We start from the raw sequence: 17,400 nt of genomic DNA, 5'->3' as shown, positions 1-17,400 counted from the left end.
ACCCCCCCCTTTTCGTTGGAAAAATTTGGTTGGTTATATAGGGAATCACTAAAGCATGACTGGAGCGGGCCCCCTTTTAGGTCAGTCAGTGGGCCCCCCTAATGAAAAATTCTGGATCCGCCACTGCATGATCAGTGTAAATAAATATTAAATGAAAGACTAGTTGCTTCCTGGCTTCTATGAACTGACAATTGTAGTAAGGTCAAGACAGTTAAGGCTTCCATTAACTTATAAGTGTATTTAGTTCAAGGTGTTGAAAGCTTATATGAATGGACAAGTGAATTAGTTTAGAACATTAAATGAGGTATGGGCTTTGCTCATTGTTGAAGGCAGTACAGAGACCTATAGTTGTTAACTTCTGTGTCATTAGGTCTCTTGAGAAGAGTTGTCTCATTGATAACCATACCACATCTTTTTTTATATGAGTGGTTATGTAGAGAGTGTCATGCTCTCTGCCATGAAAGAATCCTTGCAACAACTATTTTAGGAAATCATAGATGGCCTGTTGTAATGCTAAGTTTTTCCCATATCCATCACCCTATTAAAATTATTAATTTGTTCTGATCCTGCATGACATATTTGCCACTGGACATTAAGAAAACAAGAACCAATCATTAATATTTCATTATAATCTCAAAGTGTTTTTAGATATTTGGATTTGTTAAATAATATTACTGTGAAAAGAAGGTCTGTTTTAGGAAGGATGATAATTTTCCCAAAGTAGTTTCCTCTGTAATAAGTATGCAAAACATTTAACTTTAGAATGAAGCAGTTGGCAAAAATTTAAATCATAGTTGTACATACATACAAAACTTTGAATAATTGATTCCATAATTATTATAAATCATTGATTTTTTAAGTGTTTGAAATATCAGATTTAAGGAAAATACTATTGTATTAATTATACCCTTTGGTGCTATATGAAGTATTAAAGTTATCTATATAATATAAGGCATTCAATATTTCATGTTTGAATTTAAATATTTTTTTCTTATTCTGATATTCCAAATAGGATACAGGTTCTGCTATGACTGATGAATTTTCAAGGTTTGAAATTCACATACAAGTTAATAATTCAGGAGCTAAATAACATAACCAAGTTTACCAACAGAAAGTAGTTGTTTGGCTCTAATTTGGAAAATAGATTTAGATGGGGGGAATCACTGTTTGGGGGGGGGGGTGATAATTTTCAACATTTAAAGCTTGAATAACTAAATTATCTGAATAATCAGGTACCTAGCTGTGAACTTATCTTAGCTATACTAAATTCCAATTTAGTTGATAACCCTCATTGCGAGTAAAATCTCAGTCAAAATACAATTAAGCATTTTACAAATATACATTTATACATGCTGAAGACTGATGTATGCCTTGGGTGCAGGATTTTCTCCCTCATTGAAGACCCATTGGTGGCCTTTGGCTGTTATCTGCTCATTGTTGGGTTGTTGTCTCTTTGACACATTCCCCTTATCCATTCTCAAATTTATGTATAAAGTAATTGACAAATAAATCAGGGAAAACAATTATTAAAGGTCAGTTGTTACCAAACTTCATGAGATAATGAAAAGGCTTTAATTGGTTGTAGTAGAGTAGCCAATCTTGACATCATTCAAAGATACAGTGTTATGATAAGCTGTGAATTGATTAAGAGTGTGTTTCTTGTCATGGACGCTTGACCAGCATGACTTAAAATTTGACATATGGTTTAGCGGCCATAACCCTTTGTTGCGTAAACCCCTGAGGGTTTACGCAGTATATATTGGACGATAGATGTAGTCTTTCGGAACACCGGATGTTATTTGGAACACTTCTGTTCTTTCTATGACCACCTTTCAAATACATGCGCAATAGCTTCTATGACTACCTTCCAAATACATGCGCAATAGCTTACTAATCTGTTGAATAAGCATTAGCATCTTAAGTTGCTATAGAGATATTTTACGTATGATCTGAAATTTATTATGATATAATATTTCCTTGCACACGATTACAAGCTGCTAATATTAACCTACATGCGTAGTATTTTAATTAGAGTCAAACGTTGAATCCAGCTGTGTTTAGATATGAGATAAAATTTCATGTAAACAATGCGATTTATATTCTGAACGAGAATAATTAAAAATAAAAAAGTATTAGCACTTTCTTGAAATTTTACGTCTAGGATAGACCAAGGACGTGGAAACATAATCATAAATACGTGCCTCAAATAGGTGTAAAAAATGAGGATTTTTCAAAAAAAAAATATCGTTTATTGAAAATAACGTTAAAATTAATTATGAAAGAATATGTCCGTATTTATTTTCATTAATATTGCAAATATAAAGTTATTTTCTTTGTTTAAATATTGCAACATTATTAACTTTTTTTAAACAAGGAGGTCACATAATAACCTCTGAATCCTTTTCGTCATTAAAATGCGACTGATAAGTATAGATATTCAATATGAAGGGGGAAAAATAACACTGAAATCTTAATCTAAAATTTATTTTAAAAAAATACACATTTGACCATGCAGATGTAAGAAATAATACTTCAAGCAATGAAACAACGAATTAAATGTGCCACTTTAATTACGACTGTCTGATAACCTAAAAATTAATCATGCATGCAATTTTAGCAGACTTAACAAGGTTGGCGATAAGATATCGAATATAAAAAAAGAAGATATGGTTTGGTGTCAATGAGACAACTATCTACACATGCTACAAGAAACCAAAATAACACAGAAATACAAAATATGGGTCACCGTACAGCCTTCAACAACAGACAAAGCACATACCGCATAGTCGGCTATAAAGGCCCCGAAATGACAATGTAAAATAATCAATCAAAACAGAAAATTAACAAAGTCCGTATCATCGTATGCGTAACTTAGTTGCTCACCAGAGGAACGCTACGCAAGCATTTAAAGCCGCGTTGCATAAGTTTGAAGTACGTCGAAATGCAGAGGTATACGCTTGGTGCCTCAACGCTTTTACTTCAGGAAATTTTAATGGAACATTAAAAAATTCATTCAGCTCAAGCGTTTGTCAAGAGTATACCTGTAAACTGCACGCACATATAGTATACACGCTACAAAAGCGTTGAAAACGCTACAGATAAGTTTGAGACACGTTAAGGACACATTGCATACAAAAATACTCGTCGCCTTAAAGCTTTCATTCAAGAGAAGTCCGATACGGGTGAAACTTCATCAAACCTACAGAAGATATTACACCCTCTCCAACCATGCAGCATGGGACTAGACATAGAAGTACAGGAACTACTCCCATTAGTTTGAGCTGTACAAGATCTACAAAAATATCCCGCCTGCCTCAAATGTGCATAGGATCGTCCATGGTCCAGCACTTATGATACAAGTATAAACCAGAGTTACAATGACGTGGTAGTAAGTATTTAAAGGCCACCGAGCGGCCTCCAACAATGCGGAAAAAAACTGTTAAGTCGGCTATTAAATACCCCAGCCATTAAGATTTAAAAACAAAAATCAAACAAAACTAAACAGCCTTAATATTAATAACAAAATAATTTACGAAAAAAAAACTTGACCGACATCAACTAAGAACAACAACTACTGTACTACATGTTCCTGGCTTTAGAATTGGCATTGGCACATAAACAATGTGGTGGCCATAAACTCAACCCTCCCTGAGTGATGAAATGAACCAAATCTAGGACAACACATCGCAAGAAAAAACTGTAAAATATCAGTTGCAATTCGCGTCCCTAAAAATATGGATACGGTGCACAATAATCACTTACATAAAAACAATAGACACAAATCACTGAAATAAAAGTACTCGCACTTTAAAACCGAAAGCTATTTCAAAGCTAGTGAAAATGTAGACGAACCAGTGGACATAGACGGACTGGTAAACATGTAAACAGACGGGTGAATGTGACAGACTTATTGACATATCTTCACATATAGACAGACCTGCAGTTGGGAATGTAGAAAGACTAGGAGAAACGCATAGGTACGCTTCACGCACACCCAATGCACGCTTTAAGCTCGTTGTGCACACGATACAGATATGATTGACAGGTAGAATGCATCAAAATTACTAGGGTATTGGTAGCGTGCATGATTTTTTTTACCACGGCCGACGTACGTCGGAGCTATACGTTGATGTGTGAAGCCGGTATTACATTAAGTAAACAGGCAATGTCAGTTTCTAATTCTTATGCACAACAAAAATAATATAAAACAATACATCTTTATTAAATAATTATCTAATGTATAATGCCAAACAAGCATTTGGGTTTACGATTGCATTTCTTTTTTTAAAGAAAGCAACTTGTCCCTCATTTAGGACAGGAGATATCTGAATTTTGTTGTTGAGTTGTTATCTAGAGGAAATGTATGTCTGGCACAAAAATTATAAGTCTGTTATCTCTGATGGGAGATTTTACAACCATTTGGTTGATGCAACAAGTGGTGGAGGTTTCATCATTCTATCTTCTTCTTTTTTTTTCTTCTTTTTTTTAATATTTGAAGTTTAGATTTAACTACATTTTGTAGTTACTGGAATAAGAATCTTATGTGGATAATCTACTGAAAATGTCTCTTTTTGAAACCTCAAATGAATTTTTCAAAACATATTTTTACAAAAATAACTCCTGTAATCCTTTAATGGATTAAAGAAGGATACATTAACTTTTTTATTAAAATGCATATGATTTAAATATATATAAATGATGATTATAGTTAAATGAGAAAATCTATATAAAGATTTGTTTTGAAAAAAAAAAGATGTGTAGTGAAGAATATCCTCTGGTGTCTTGCAGTATTTCACTGTCAGATACAGATAATAATGTCATACTTATTACACCTTAAAATTTATCTGTTTTAACAATCTTTATAGCATTTGGTCAATTCTATATTGATTTTTATCAAGGTATAAAAAGAAGTGAATGAATGGTATGGGCAAAGAAGACAGCAACTAAATGAAACACAAATTTGTCAGCATACAGTCTTGGACTACAGACATTAGTAGTCAATATGTCAAGATCTAAATTGCTCCGTGTCCAGAAACATTGTGAATAGATTAATCAGAAGCCATTGATGATCTATCCTAAAAACCGAATAACCTAATTGATAAATAAATAAAGTTCTAAAATAATAAATAAATATTACCAGTTATGTCACACTCCTGGCTTTATAGTCTTAGGGACATGCAAATAAATAAAGTTTTTTTCCCTTCAAAATGTTGAATGTTAAAATGAAAATTGTTGAAGATTTAAAAAATATTATATAAATTGATATCTCTCTCTCTTGAAACTGAATTGATAAAAAATTGAAACACCTTGTTTATTGTGTATATTAACTTTAATCTTCTAGATCAAAATTCAGGTGGAATAATCTAAAATTAATTCTGACAGAAAAAAATTATACAAACATGTCATATTTTTCATGCATCCAAAGCACTTTACAAAACTTCCCTTCCTTAAAATTTGAAAGCCAAGGATGGTTTAGAATCGAAACAGTATTTTGTTTCGATTCTAAACCATCCTTGGAAGAACTTTATGACAAAAAAGGACCTAAAATATAGCCTAAATCAAGAAATTGGTTATTATATAATAACTTTGCTACTTCTCCACATATTTTCCCACTGTTTTTATTCCTCCCACCCCAACTACACCATCATTTTTCATCTTCAATGACCATGTACCCAACCCTTGCTATACTTTATTCCCTTGTTTTAATGATCCAGATGCTTGTCAACCCAGAGAATGACTTAGAGATTTATTTTAATATCTAAACTATACATTAATTCTATTTCTGAAAGTGATCAAGTTATCTTTTTCATCTCAGAAAATCAGTTTTTTAATCAATCTATCTTTTAACAACCTGTCTTTTAATCATCTGTCTTTTAATCAACAGGGTTTTAATCATTGTATGCCTTTACATGTGATTATAAATCTGTTCTACCATGTATGAGATGGGTAAATAATAAGGATCAATTACGACTTTGATTCCAATTCATTAAAGTGATCTATAATAATCAATTGTAGCCATTAGCGGTCAATGGGAGTCCATCAGAGCAGTAGAACTTTTACTGCAAATCAATTTAACGAAGGACAACATTTGATAATGTAGAAGACTCCCACGACCTACTGAGACAAAACGAGAGTCCAATTTTTTCTACTTTATTTTATACAGAATGTTTGAAAGAGAAATTGACTTGGTCAGATGTACTTGTAAAGGGACCTAGCTGCAATCAGGATGCTCAAAGATTTAATCATTTTGACAAGATTTTCTAAATATAGCATTTTCAGTTTTATCCTAAAGGTGATCTGCCCACGCAGCTAGTTGCTGAAAAAGCAGGAATAGATGTCTTTAATGTGATAAAATACTTTTGACTTTTTTCAGTGAAAGTGCATAATGATGAGAACGATTGTACTTAGAACTACCCAATTAGAAGATCTCTGCACTAGCTCCGCCTAAAATCATTAAATTATTTTATAGACAAAAGTGCTCTCATGCTTGACTTGAAAGCAAAAGATTGAAAATATGGAGCAAGCTAACACAAATATCTTATTACAGTAAATTAAAATACGATTATAACTGCTCAATGGTAAGAGCATGCATTTTCAAGTCCATAAAATGGCTTGAAATCAAGAATTTATTGCAGAATGTGATGTCTGAAAAGTTGAAAAAAATAATCAGAAATTAACCAATCAAAATACTGGATTTGCTTGTGCTCCTAGTACTGCATAAAGTTTCATGGTCAAAAGGCCTGTAGAATATTTGCTGAATAGATCAAAAATGAAATAATTGTGGCTAACAAAAAACCCCATTCTAACTGGCTTAAACTATCCAACAAAAGGTCACAGCTACCATATAATTACATTAAAACAACCTTTTCTGTGCAAGAGAAAGTGGTAATTGCGCTGCAAATTTTTGTTGAAATACCATTCTTCCTTGTATGTAATTCTATTGACACTTGACATTTTGATAAATTACGCCATTATTTGTGAAGTAATGGAAGCAGCAGACAACTGCTAATTGTTTCAAACACAGCTCCATATTTTTTCGCTCGTTTTAAAGAAAGGTGATGTTTTATAATGATAGAAAACATTATTTTTCAAAATTAAATTTTGCTTTCATTCTTTAAAGATTTATACCAGTACATAAAAAGCATAGTCAAAATTAGTCCAAATAAAAATTATAATAGACTTTCAAGACGTCATAATTATTTGGACTAAGTCAAAATACACAATACAGCAACATATAAAAAAATGTTACGGAAAAAATCATAAACCTGTAGGTTTATCATTATAAATCTTGAAGGGGTTTATATTAGTGACAATTCAATGTTTTACTAATGTTAATTTATTTTCAAAGGTACCATTTTCGACGGTTTGAGATTTTATGATTACTTTAATAACTTGGATTAAATGGTTTTTAACAAATTCTGTATACAAATACAAACCTATTCGGAATCTTCTTTTATGTTGAGAAGTTAAATTTATGGTTCATGTTTACTAAGAAAATCCAGGACAATTTGGTTCTTACGAATCTACAATAAGTGTGAAAAGGTAACCTTATATCAGGACATCTATCAAAGTGCTAAGGAATCACCAGTTCAGTCAGTTTGATCAATTACAATGACACTGTAGGGAAGAAGTAAAACAGACAACACAACCATATGTCCGTAATTAGTGCTCCTTTGACAGGAGGATGTGTCACTAAGAAAGTTTTTAAATTTTCCTCTAATTGGTAGGTCATTGTCCTTAATTAGTGCTCCACTGACAGACAGATCTGTTACTAATAAAGTTTTCATCTTATTTGTAGGTCATTAGCTTAACACTATTAGTACCTAGTTAAAAATATGCATTGAGATTTTTATACGACCGCAAAAAAAAATTTGGGATCATATAATGGTATGATGTCGTCATCTGCGTTGTTCAAAGACACATTGGTGTCCGGACAATAACTTAAACATAAGTGAATGGATCTCTATGAAATTTTTTAAGAAGGTTCAATTCCACAAAAGAAAGGTTGGGATTGATTTTGGGGATGATGGTCCCAACTGTATAGGAATAGGGGCCCAAAAGTGGCCCAAAACAAGCTTTTCTAGTTTCATGATAATAACTTGTGTATAAGTATTTTTATTGCTTCGAAATTGTACCACAATATTTGATACCACAGGTAGTAGGTTGGAATTCATTTACAGGGGTTATGGGGCCAACAGTTTAGGAATTAAGGGCCAAAAAGAGACCAAAAACAAGCAATTTTCTAGTTTCCAGACAATAACTTGCGTGCCAGTGTATGGATCTCTCTGACATTGCGCCAAACATGTAGGAATTAGGGGCCAAAATAGGGCTGAAAACAAGTATTTTTCTTGTTTCCAGACAATAATTTGTGTCTAAGTGTATGGATCTCTCTGAAATTGTACTACAAGGTTCCATACTACAAAGGAAAGGCTGAGATAAAGATTTTGGGTTATTGCTCCAAGGTGGGTTTCAAAAAGTTGGGGGGGGGGGATTTGTTTTCCAATTTTTTTAAGGGGTTTTCATGTTTTTTTCACAATTTTTCAAATTTCAAATTTTTGAAAAGTTTCAAGAAGAAATCTTCGATTGCACAGTGTTGAGCAAAAGAATTGTAAGATTTTTGACCACATTCATTTTGTGTCAGAAACCTATGTTATGTCAAAAATTTGATCACAATCCAAATTTAGACAGTTGATCAAGCTTGAATATTGTGTCCAAATTTGCCCAAACTGTTCATGGTTTGACCTCTGCAGTCATATCAGGCTGTGCTCAGCGAAGTATTTTATTGCTCTTAAGATTCTGAACTCAGATGGCTAGATATAACAAAACTTCTCCGTTTTCATTTCGGTTCCACTGAAAAATTGTGTTGTAATAAAAATAAGAATCATTTGATTGATTGCTTAATGTCAAGTGACAAATATTTCATGAATTATCAGAACCAGCATGTGAAATAAATGTGTCAAGCTATACCGGTAACTGGTAGTTCAAGAACATAGCAAAGTTTGAATGGTATCTTTTACAAGATTATAAACAGCCAAGTCATTTTCAAACATACATCTTTTGGAGGCACTTTGATCAAAATTCAATTTTTGAATCAAAATGTTTTGGGTGAAAGGATGTTACCTTCAAAAAATAAAATTTAGAATGCTGTTAATGGTTAAAAATGTGCTAAATCAAGAATGTACAACTAACATATTTTCTTGCATAAAAAAAGGCATTAAACAATGGCATAAAATTATATTTTCACTTGAAGATCATAATCCTCCAGATTCAGCAAATCGATAATACAATTAAGAAACAGAAGAAACTTAAGATACAATCTTAACATTGTATTTAATAAACTTCAGATAGAGAACTATTAGCCAATTGATTTCAGCAACCTTATAATAATCAAGATTTGTTTCAATCAATTATGAACTATATTGTCATCATTTGCACATTAATTGAAGAACAACAAATGATGTTACTTAACCAGAACATGCGACATCATAATGAACATGAAAGTTCTGTATGTCGTGTTTGTCAACAGGTTCATTACAAGACCATCTTTTAATTTAAGAGAATTTATTGATTTTTTATAGAGGTTTCTTAAGTGCTTCCTTTCTTTTTATAGATTAATTGTATAAAAATATATAAAACCAGTCAGTAGAAACATAAGGTGTGGAATGGAGTCATTGAACGGGTGGGAATAACGGTTATTAAACCTTAATTCCATATATAGTAGACAGATTTCCAAATCAGTTGGATTTCAGGAAGAAATCATATTCTGATTATAACACTGCTATAATGATGTTAAGAGATGACATAGAAATTTAATGGTATGCTCAAATTGCATACTTAATTGTATATAGATTAACATTGAAGACCTGTTGGTGACCTTCTGCTGTTGTCTGTTCTTCTATGGTCGGGTTGTTGTCTCTTTGACACATTCCCCATTTCCATTCTCAATTTTATAGAAACATAATGGTATGCTCAAATTGCATATTTGTATATATATTAAAAACAGAATGCATTTACTTATGTTTATTTAGGTTAGATAGATAAACATCATAAAGGATGAGCTTAGATCACCCACCTTTAGTTTTAGGCTAGCCGTAGTTGACAAGGGCAATAAGTGTTACCTTTGACAGTCAAACTCATTTTTGTTTCAGCACTCTAACATAAGTATGTCTCATGCAAATTCCTTTGCATTTCCTTTCCCAACTTTAGTTAAGTTAACTTTCTTTCAGTTTATGAGGTATGTAAATGCAGTTAACTTCCTTTCAGTTTATGAGGTATGTAAATGCAGTTAACTTTCTTTCAGTTTATGAGGTATGTAAATGCAGTTAACTTTCTTTCAGTTTATGAGGTATGTAAATGCAGTTAACTTTCTTTCAGTTTATGAAGTATGTAAATGCAGTTAACTTTCTTTCAGTTTATGAGGTATGTAAATGCAGTTAACTTTCTTTCAATTTATGAGGTATGTAAATGCAGTTAACTTTCTTTCAGTTTATGAGGTATGTAAATGCAGTTAACTTTCTTTCAGTTTATGAAGTATGTAAATGCAGTTAACTTTCTTTCAATTTATGAGGTATGTAAATGCAGTTAACTTTCTTTCAGTTTATGAGGTATGTAAATGCAGTAAAACTCCTTAGGCAGAGTTGACCTTTGGTGGTTTAGACTGTTTTGTTTTTGGCATTTTTGGTATTAATGCTCTTTGATATATATAATACATTTTTAAATTTTTAGTCTCAAACATAATGAGTGTTATTTCAGAAATGCTCACAGATCTTGGTGTTATGCTTTTACTGTTTTACATTTAAAAACTTACCAATGTCAATATTATACACATTGCAGTGTCAAAGAGCAAATAAAACATAAAAGACCAATTAAAACAAGTTATTGTCACAATTTTGGTTGGATGAAAAGGGGTGCTTATTATACACAACTGCATACTTTATACGACCAAATACTGTAATGACTATGACCGTAGGAGGAAATCTCATTCCTGACAGTTATTGTATATGTTGACTGAGGATTGCAAAAAATGGAGAAAATATTGAGGTGTACTCATAGAAAATAGAGAAAAAAAAGAAATCCAAACATAGTGAAAAACAAAAACTAAAACTTTAAAAAACTTGTAAATAATTGCCAGTGAGTAAACCTCTGTGATAGTATTTTTTTAACATTTCTGTTCTTTATGCTGATCTATGATAACAGATGGTATAAGATCAATGAAGATCGAAGGAAGATGTTTGTCCAGAAATCCGATTGTAGTTAATTCAATATTTACAGCTTTGCTTCTTTGACTTTTTATGGGATTATCTGTGATTTCCAGGTCTAATATTTTGTTATTACCAATCACAAGAACAAATCAACTTTGAAATATATCAAGATTTTATGTCCATAAGCTGATGATATTGACCTTTATATATAGGTCACTGAGTAAATTTATGTGTAAACTACCGTAATTGACATATTTGATGACTTCTTGAATAAAATCAATTTTATATCACAAATTTGCTCCTTAGAGGACTTACTACTATTGTAATCTTAAAGACCACTTTATTTATTACCATAGTAACCAATCAAATATTTCTCCATAAAAACAGATCTGAACTAGTTGTAAAAATATCCTAAGGGTCATTAATATATAGAGAAAAATAATCAGTTGAAGGAAGTGTCCTTATACTGAAAAATTAATCCAGAATGGAGTAAATAACGTTTAATTTGACTATTATGAGACAAACAGTATTCTTAGAAAGAAGACTTAAATTAAATTGATCAAAAAGTTCAATGTCCTATTTTTGATAAATAAAAAAGTAAACAGAACTTATTATAACTACATTTTTTTTGGATCAAAATTAATGTGTAAGAGATTATTATCCACCCACTCATAGAGTAGGTGGAATAAGTTCAACCACCTTGTCACTTTGTCTGTCAGTCTGTGTGTCCAACAATAACTTTCGCTACTTACCACTTTGTAAGGGATTTTCTAATTCCTCTTGGCTGACAATAGTCCCTTCTTGTTCAATTGTAATGTAATTTTAAATTTTTATTGTACCCGCTGGACATGAAAATATCTTACAAGATGAGTGGGTTATACTTGCCAAAAATGCATGCAAATTCCATGTTTTTTTTCTTAATAACAATTCAGAAACCTGAAATAATAAACAGCACTTCAAAAAACCTTGAATAAGAAATAGCACTTCAAAAAAACTTAAATAAGAAACAGCACTTCAAAAAAACTGAATTAAGAATCAACACTTCAAAAGTCAGAAATAAAAAAAACATCACTTCCAAAAACTACTAAGAAACAGACAAGAGCTACATGTAAAATATGGACAGAAAATACCATTTCATGTAATAGAATAAAATCATGGACAATAGCAATATGTCATAGGCATGAAATTGTTATTATGTTTTGATTTTGTGGATTTACAGTTTTCACAAGGATACAAGGATATTTTTACGTTGGGTAAAAATAATGGAATTAAAAAAAGGTCATTTGTATAAATGGATAAAAACAAGACTTGATCATAGTCCTTTACACAGATCTTTATGATGAGTTTATCTCACAGCCTTTCTACTTTCTTTAGTTTTTGGTTCCATCATTAAGCTTGATAACTGCCTCTAGTAATTTACAGAATACCATGTACCGATAGTATTAGAGAGATGTGAATTGAAGAATCTCCTGTAAAACACTTTCAGCCTGAATATTTCTATATATGCATATCACTTTATTTACCCTCTAAGCTTTTTGTTATTTGTCAGCTAAAGTTCTAATTAGATAATCTTCCCTTTTGTCTTTTACAAAAATGAACTCAATAAGATAGGTGACATCATTTGTGTTTGTTCTTAGAAATATCTACTCAAGGTTACTCGAGGTTACTTATATAAAACGAAAAATTTAGTAAACTACATTAATACTTGTTAAGAATTGAAAAGCTATTACGCCAAACTTGTTTATCGTAATGTTTATTTCTGGATCTAATACTATACAAAATAAACACTACACGGCCAAACGAATTAACTTTAGTATAATCACTACATTACGATCTTGACTTTGAAGTTATGTCATTTTCAGTGACACTGTATAATCATAGTACCAATAATTTGTCAATAGGAATGATTTTCTTTTGTGTCAAAGATTCTACATTCTCGATAATTTACAGTTAAGTCAGTACTGAGCTAGAATTGGATATTGATTCATTCCCCATACATCATTCTATTAAATTAATAACGTTTCTTTTACTATTGTATTTTTACCAGTATTTTTTATTAGCTATTACCATTTTGTGGCACTTTTGTCAAATTAGTATAGATGATATGGAATTAATGTCAGCACTCCTTTTTCCAATATCAAGGCTATCATTTGTGAACCAATAGTTGATTTGTCCTTGTCTTTAATTGAGAGGAATGCAGTTTTGATGTTGTCTTTTTATACTGTAAACCAAACAATTTTTGCAAGCAAATTTTGTTTTACAGAGACTTTTGTGAGTAGAGGAAAGTAACTTAGTTAAATGTGTCAATCTTGGATCTTCTCTAATATGTCCTGATGTTCATAAGTTGTTGTTTGTTGATGTGGTTCATAAGTTTATAAGGTGTACTTTGACGTATACTTGAGAGTTGTCTCATTGGCACTCATACCACATCTTCTTATAATTATTTACATCATCTAAGTAAGAATATAGGAGGGTCTGGATGGGGTTTACTGAATAAAAAAGAGAAGACAAAAAGTGCAGAATAATAGGGAATGCAGAAATAATCTGTCTGAGTAGGGTTACATGTCTTCATGTGGTTTGTTACCTTGTGAACTTACACAGCTAATTTTGCATAGATACTATTTCTGTACTAAAAATTTGTAGTACTGGAAATCTACTTTTAATATTCAGTACTATTTTGTTACTCTAAAATTATTGTAATATTTAGGTACCTGTATTTTACAGTACTTTATTTGTACTTGAAATTTAGGTACTACAGATTTTTGGTTACTTCTGTTACATTTTCAGCATTTTGAAAGTTTTTCTGTTTCAAATCTCTTAAAGTTATGATTTTCAAACATGGAATATTGCATTATTTCTGTACCAAAATATTAAGTACAAATTAAGTACTGTAAAATACAAGTACCTAAATATTACAATAGTTTTAAAGTAAAGAAATAGTACTAAATGTTAAAAGTAAATTTCTAGAACTACAAATTTTTAGTACAGAAATAGTACCTATGCAAAATTAGCTGTGTAGCACATTAACAATTCTGCTTAGTGTGTTGGTCTTGTACAAGGTTAAGATTCACAATTCATCATGTTTTTGTCTTGAATATGCAGTTAATTTGCGGCTGGACATTAAGCAGCCGTAGATCAATCATCATTATCATCCTTCATATTAATATGAAAGAAGAATATAAATATATGATATTTCATTATCATGTAATGTTGGTGATTGAAGATGGAATGAGATTTTTAGTCATGGGAGTCATATGAGATCTCTGAATATCGTGAGATTATTTTATTGTGCATGAATGACTTCAAGCTTTCAAATAGATACAATTTGAAATTAAAAATTTTGCCAATATGATTCTTATATAACATGTATAACGAACCATAGAAGAATTAACTGTTGTGTCTATTTCAATGATGCATCAACAAAACAACACAAAACAAAACAAACCAGACATATAGTGGTCAACATACTGGTCTTTGAAAACAATGAAATCTTATCATATACAATGTAAGGAGTTCAAAATTGCTGGAGACTAGAAAAGTTGTACACAGGCTGAAAGATTATCAATGATCTTCACTCCATTGCAAATATAGCATCGGTGTCAATAGTCCTGATATTGGCAAAAGAAAGTGTCGGTCATCAACATGACAGACATTAACTCAGAAACGCTTTAACCAATTTGCATGAACCTTAGGTGAATTGTTCATATATACTGACTCAATTGAGCTCTCTTTCGTTTTTAGATTTAATGTTTCCAAGTTTTTGGGTTTAATTCATTACAAAAAGGGGGATTTTCAAGTTTTCAGACAATTACTCACAAATGCTTTGAGCAGTTTTCCTGAAATTTTGGAGAATTGTTTATATCTAATGAGGTAAGCTCCCATTCAATTTTTATGAATTTCAGATTTTACGTTTACTAGTAATGGGGTTTTATTCATTAAAAAAAGGGATTTTTTTTATATCATTGGGTTGATGTCTCATTGATGTCTCATACAACTAGATTATCCTTTAATTATAAAAGAAATGTCTTGTATCGGGTTTGCTCATTGATGCAGGCAGTACAGTTACCAATAGTTGATTACTGATCTATGTTATTTGGTCTCTGGTGGATTTTTGTCTCATTGGCAAGCATACCACATCTTCTTATTTTATATGATTTGTATGCAGATAAAGGTGGATTGAAAAATATTCTTACAATACTGGAGCCATTTTCACAAAAAAATCTTACAATAAAAATTGATTGCAAGTTAAACATAAATGTTCATGACCTACAAGTATTTTTTCTTGTTTTTTGGTGTTTTTTTTTGTGAAATGAGTCGCTGCTGTTTCTTTATTTTGCTATATTTATTGCTTATGGACATAACCAGTTTATTCCCTGATTATTCCATTACTAAATAACATGTTCACTGTAGTATCGCGTTGAGAGGCTTAAGTGATGTATTTTCAATAATTGATCTAAAAGTATTGTTATTTTATTTGCATAATTTAACTTCTATTGTTAAATGTCTCTTATCTTTCTTCCTAAGATTTCATTAAATATTCCGTAAATATCATGTCTACATACGAAGCACTGGATTTTGAAAGATATTACCACTGGCGGTTCAGTTTGTATTGATCCACGGACATTTTTAGAACATTTTTCTATTTTCAGAGATATAAAGCCTGACAACATATTACTAGATGAAGAAGGTAATGTCACAGCAAGTGGTCGTTATATTTTATATGATTGTAGGTCAGACTGCACTATATAAGTGCTTTCTGTGGCATGAGAAAATGTCAAAAGCGAAATCAAACGAAAGATTTTAAGGCGTAGAAAGTGTTCAGTTATATGGCTTTTTGAAACTTAAGACATATGTAACCAAATTTGAAAACAAGTTAAAAAATTGTATTTTGACATTTTTCTAAAGCCATATATTAGATAAAAGCAGAGTTCATTCACCACTGGCTAGTATTTGTCCTTACATTTCACAAAATGTAAGTCCTAAAAAAAAAGTATTGTTAAAAACCTGTTTTTTATAAAATGTTCCTTTCTTTTTTAATTTTCACAAAATTTAAAAGTTTTTTATGACCTTAGAAAACTTTTTGCCTACAATTTTATCAGCCTCCCACTCCAAGCTATTTTCAGCAGATTATGCGATCCATTAATGCACCAACAATAAATGTAGCTAAATTTGGTAGGTCTAATGCAAGGAAAGGCAAAATTGTCCTACTTATATTTTTAATTTGTTTCTGAAACATTGTTGAGCAGTTTTAGAGTAGTGACCCAACTTTAGGAAATTCGTTTGTGGGATATACTTTATTAACAGCTTAGTCAAGCTGGTTGTTTAAAGTAAAATTTATAAGTAATACTTTATCCAACTTTTTAGGGCTCCTGATCGGGCATGCAGGAGCCCTACAGTTTTCACTCTGTTCATCTGACAACCATTTTTGGTAGCACAACATTATGAAATGATTTTCTGTGTCAAAGTCCTTGGTTTCCTACCATATATGCATATTTGCTAGGCAAGGATTACGGTTCATTTCCTCCTCTCCCCCTTTGTGGAGGGGACTGGATCGTAATCCTTGGCTTGCAAAGATGCCATTTATGAGTATGCCACAGTATCACACCAGATATTAACTATACATGGGAACTTCTCAATGGAGATTCAAGCAAGTAACTTATTTTGTATAAGTTACATAACCTTGTTTCTGACTTCAATAAGGTCAGTTGAATGAAAACATTTTTGGAAAAGTACATAATGATTAATTGAAAGTTACGTCACCTTCGATTAGTTATTGTGACAACGAAACTCAAGTTGAACAAGGAAATGTTAAATAATTCAACATAAACTTCATTAAGAATTGAACGTAATTGAATGATGTTCTCAGTCGAACTGAAAGTAGAAACCTGTTATTTATTGTAATCTAGTTAAAAAGCTTTAAGCTTAACAGTATTGCTTAAATTCATTGACTCAGTACACTATATTCTTTCCAGGAAGTAATTTTTGAGTCATTGAATTTATTATTTTGTGGAAACCATGACAAATACAATAGATATAAAAAGATGTGGTATGAGTGCCAATGAGACAACTCTCCATCCAAGTCACCCAAGTCACAATTTTTAAAAGTAAACCATTATAGCTCAAGGTACGGTCTTCAACACGGAGCCTAGGTTCACACCAAACGGCAAGCTATAAAGGGTCCCAAAAATTACTAGTGTAA

The 17,400-nt window shown here is 31.5% G+C and overlaps 1 protein-coding gene across 1 annotated transcript in view; it reads left to right on the top strand.

Annotated features, from left to right (window-relative positions):
* Positions 1 to 17,400, top strand: part of LOC143072158 (serine/threonine-protein kinase 32B-like) — a 75,838-nt gene that overhangs the window by 31,339 nt on the left and 27,099 nt on the right. The window contains exon 5 of the mRNA XM_076246973.1: positions 15,851 to 15,888. Within this exon, the coding sequence (XP_076103088.1) occupies positions 15,851 to 15,888 (38 nt within the window). The remainder of the gene's footprint in view (positions 1 to 15,850; positions 15,889 to 17,400) is intronic.

Source organism: Mytilus galloprovincialis, chromosome 4, assembly GCF_965363235.1.
Source record: "Mytilus galloprovincialis chromosome 4, xbMytGall1.hap1.1, whole genome shotgun sequence".
NCBI lineage: Eukaryota > Metazoa > Mollusca > Bivalvia > Mytilida > Mytilidae > Mytilus > Mytilus galloprovincialis.
This window is presented reverse-complemented; position numbering and strand designations above follow the sequence as displayed.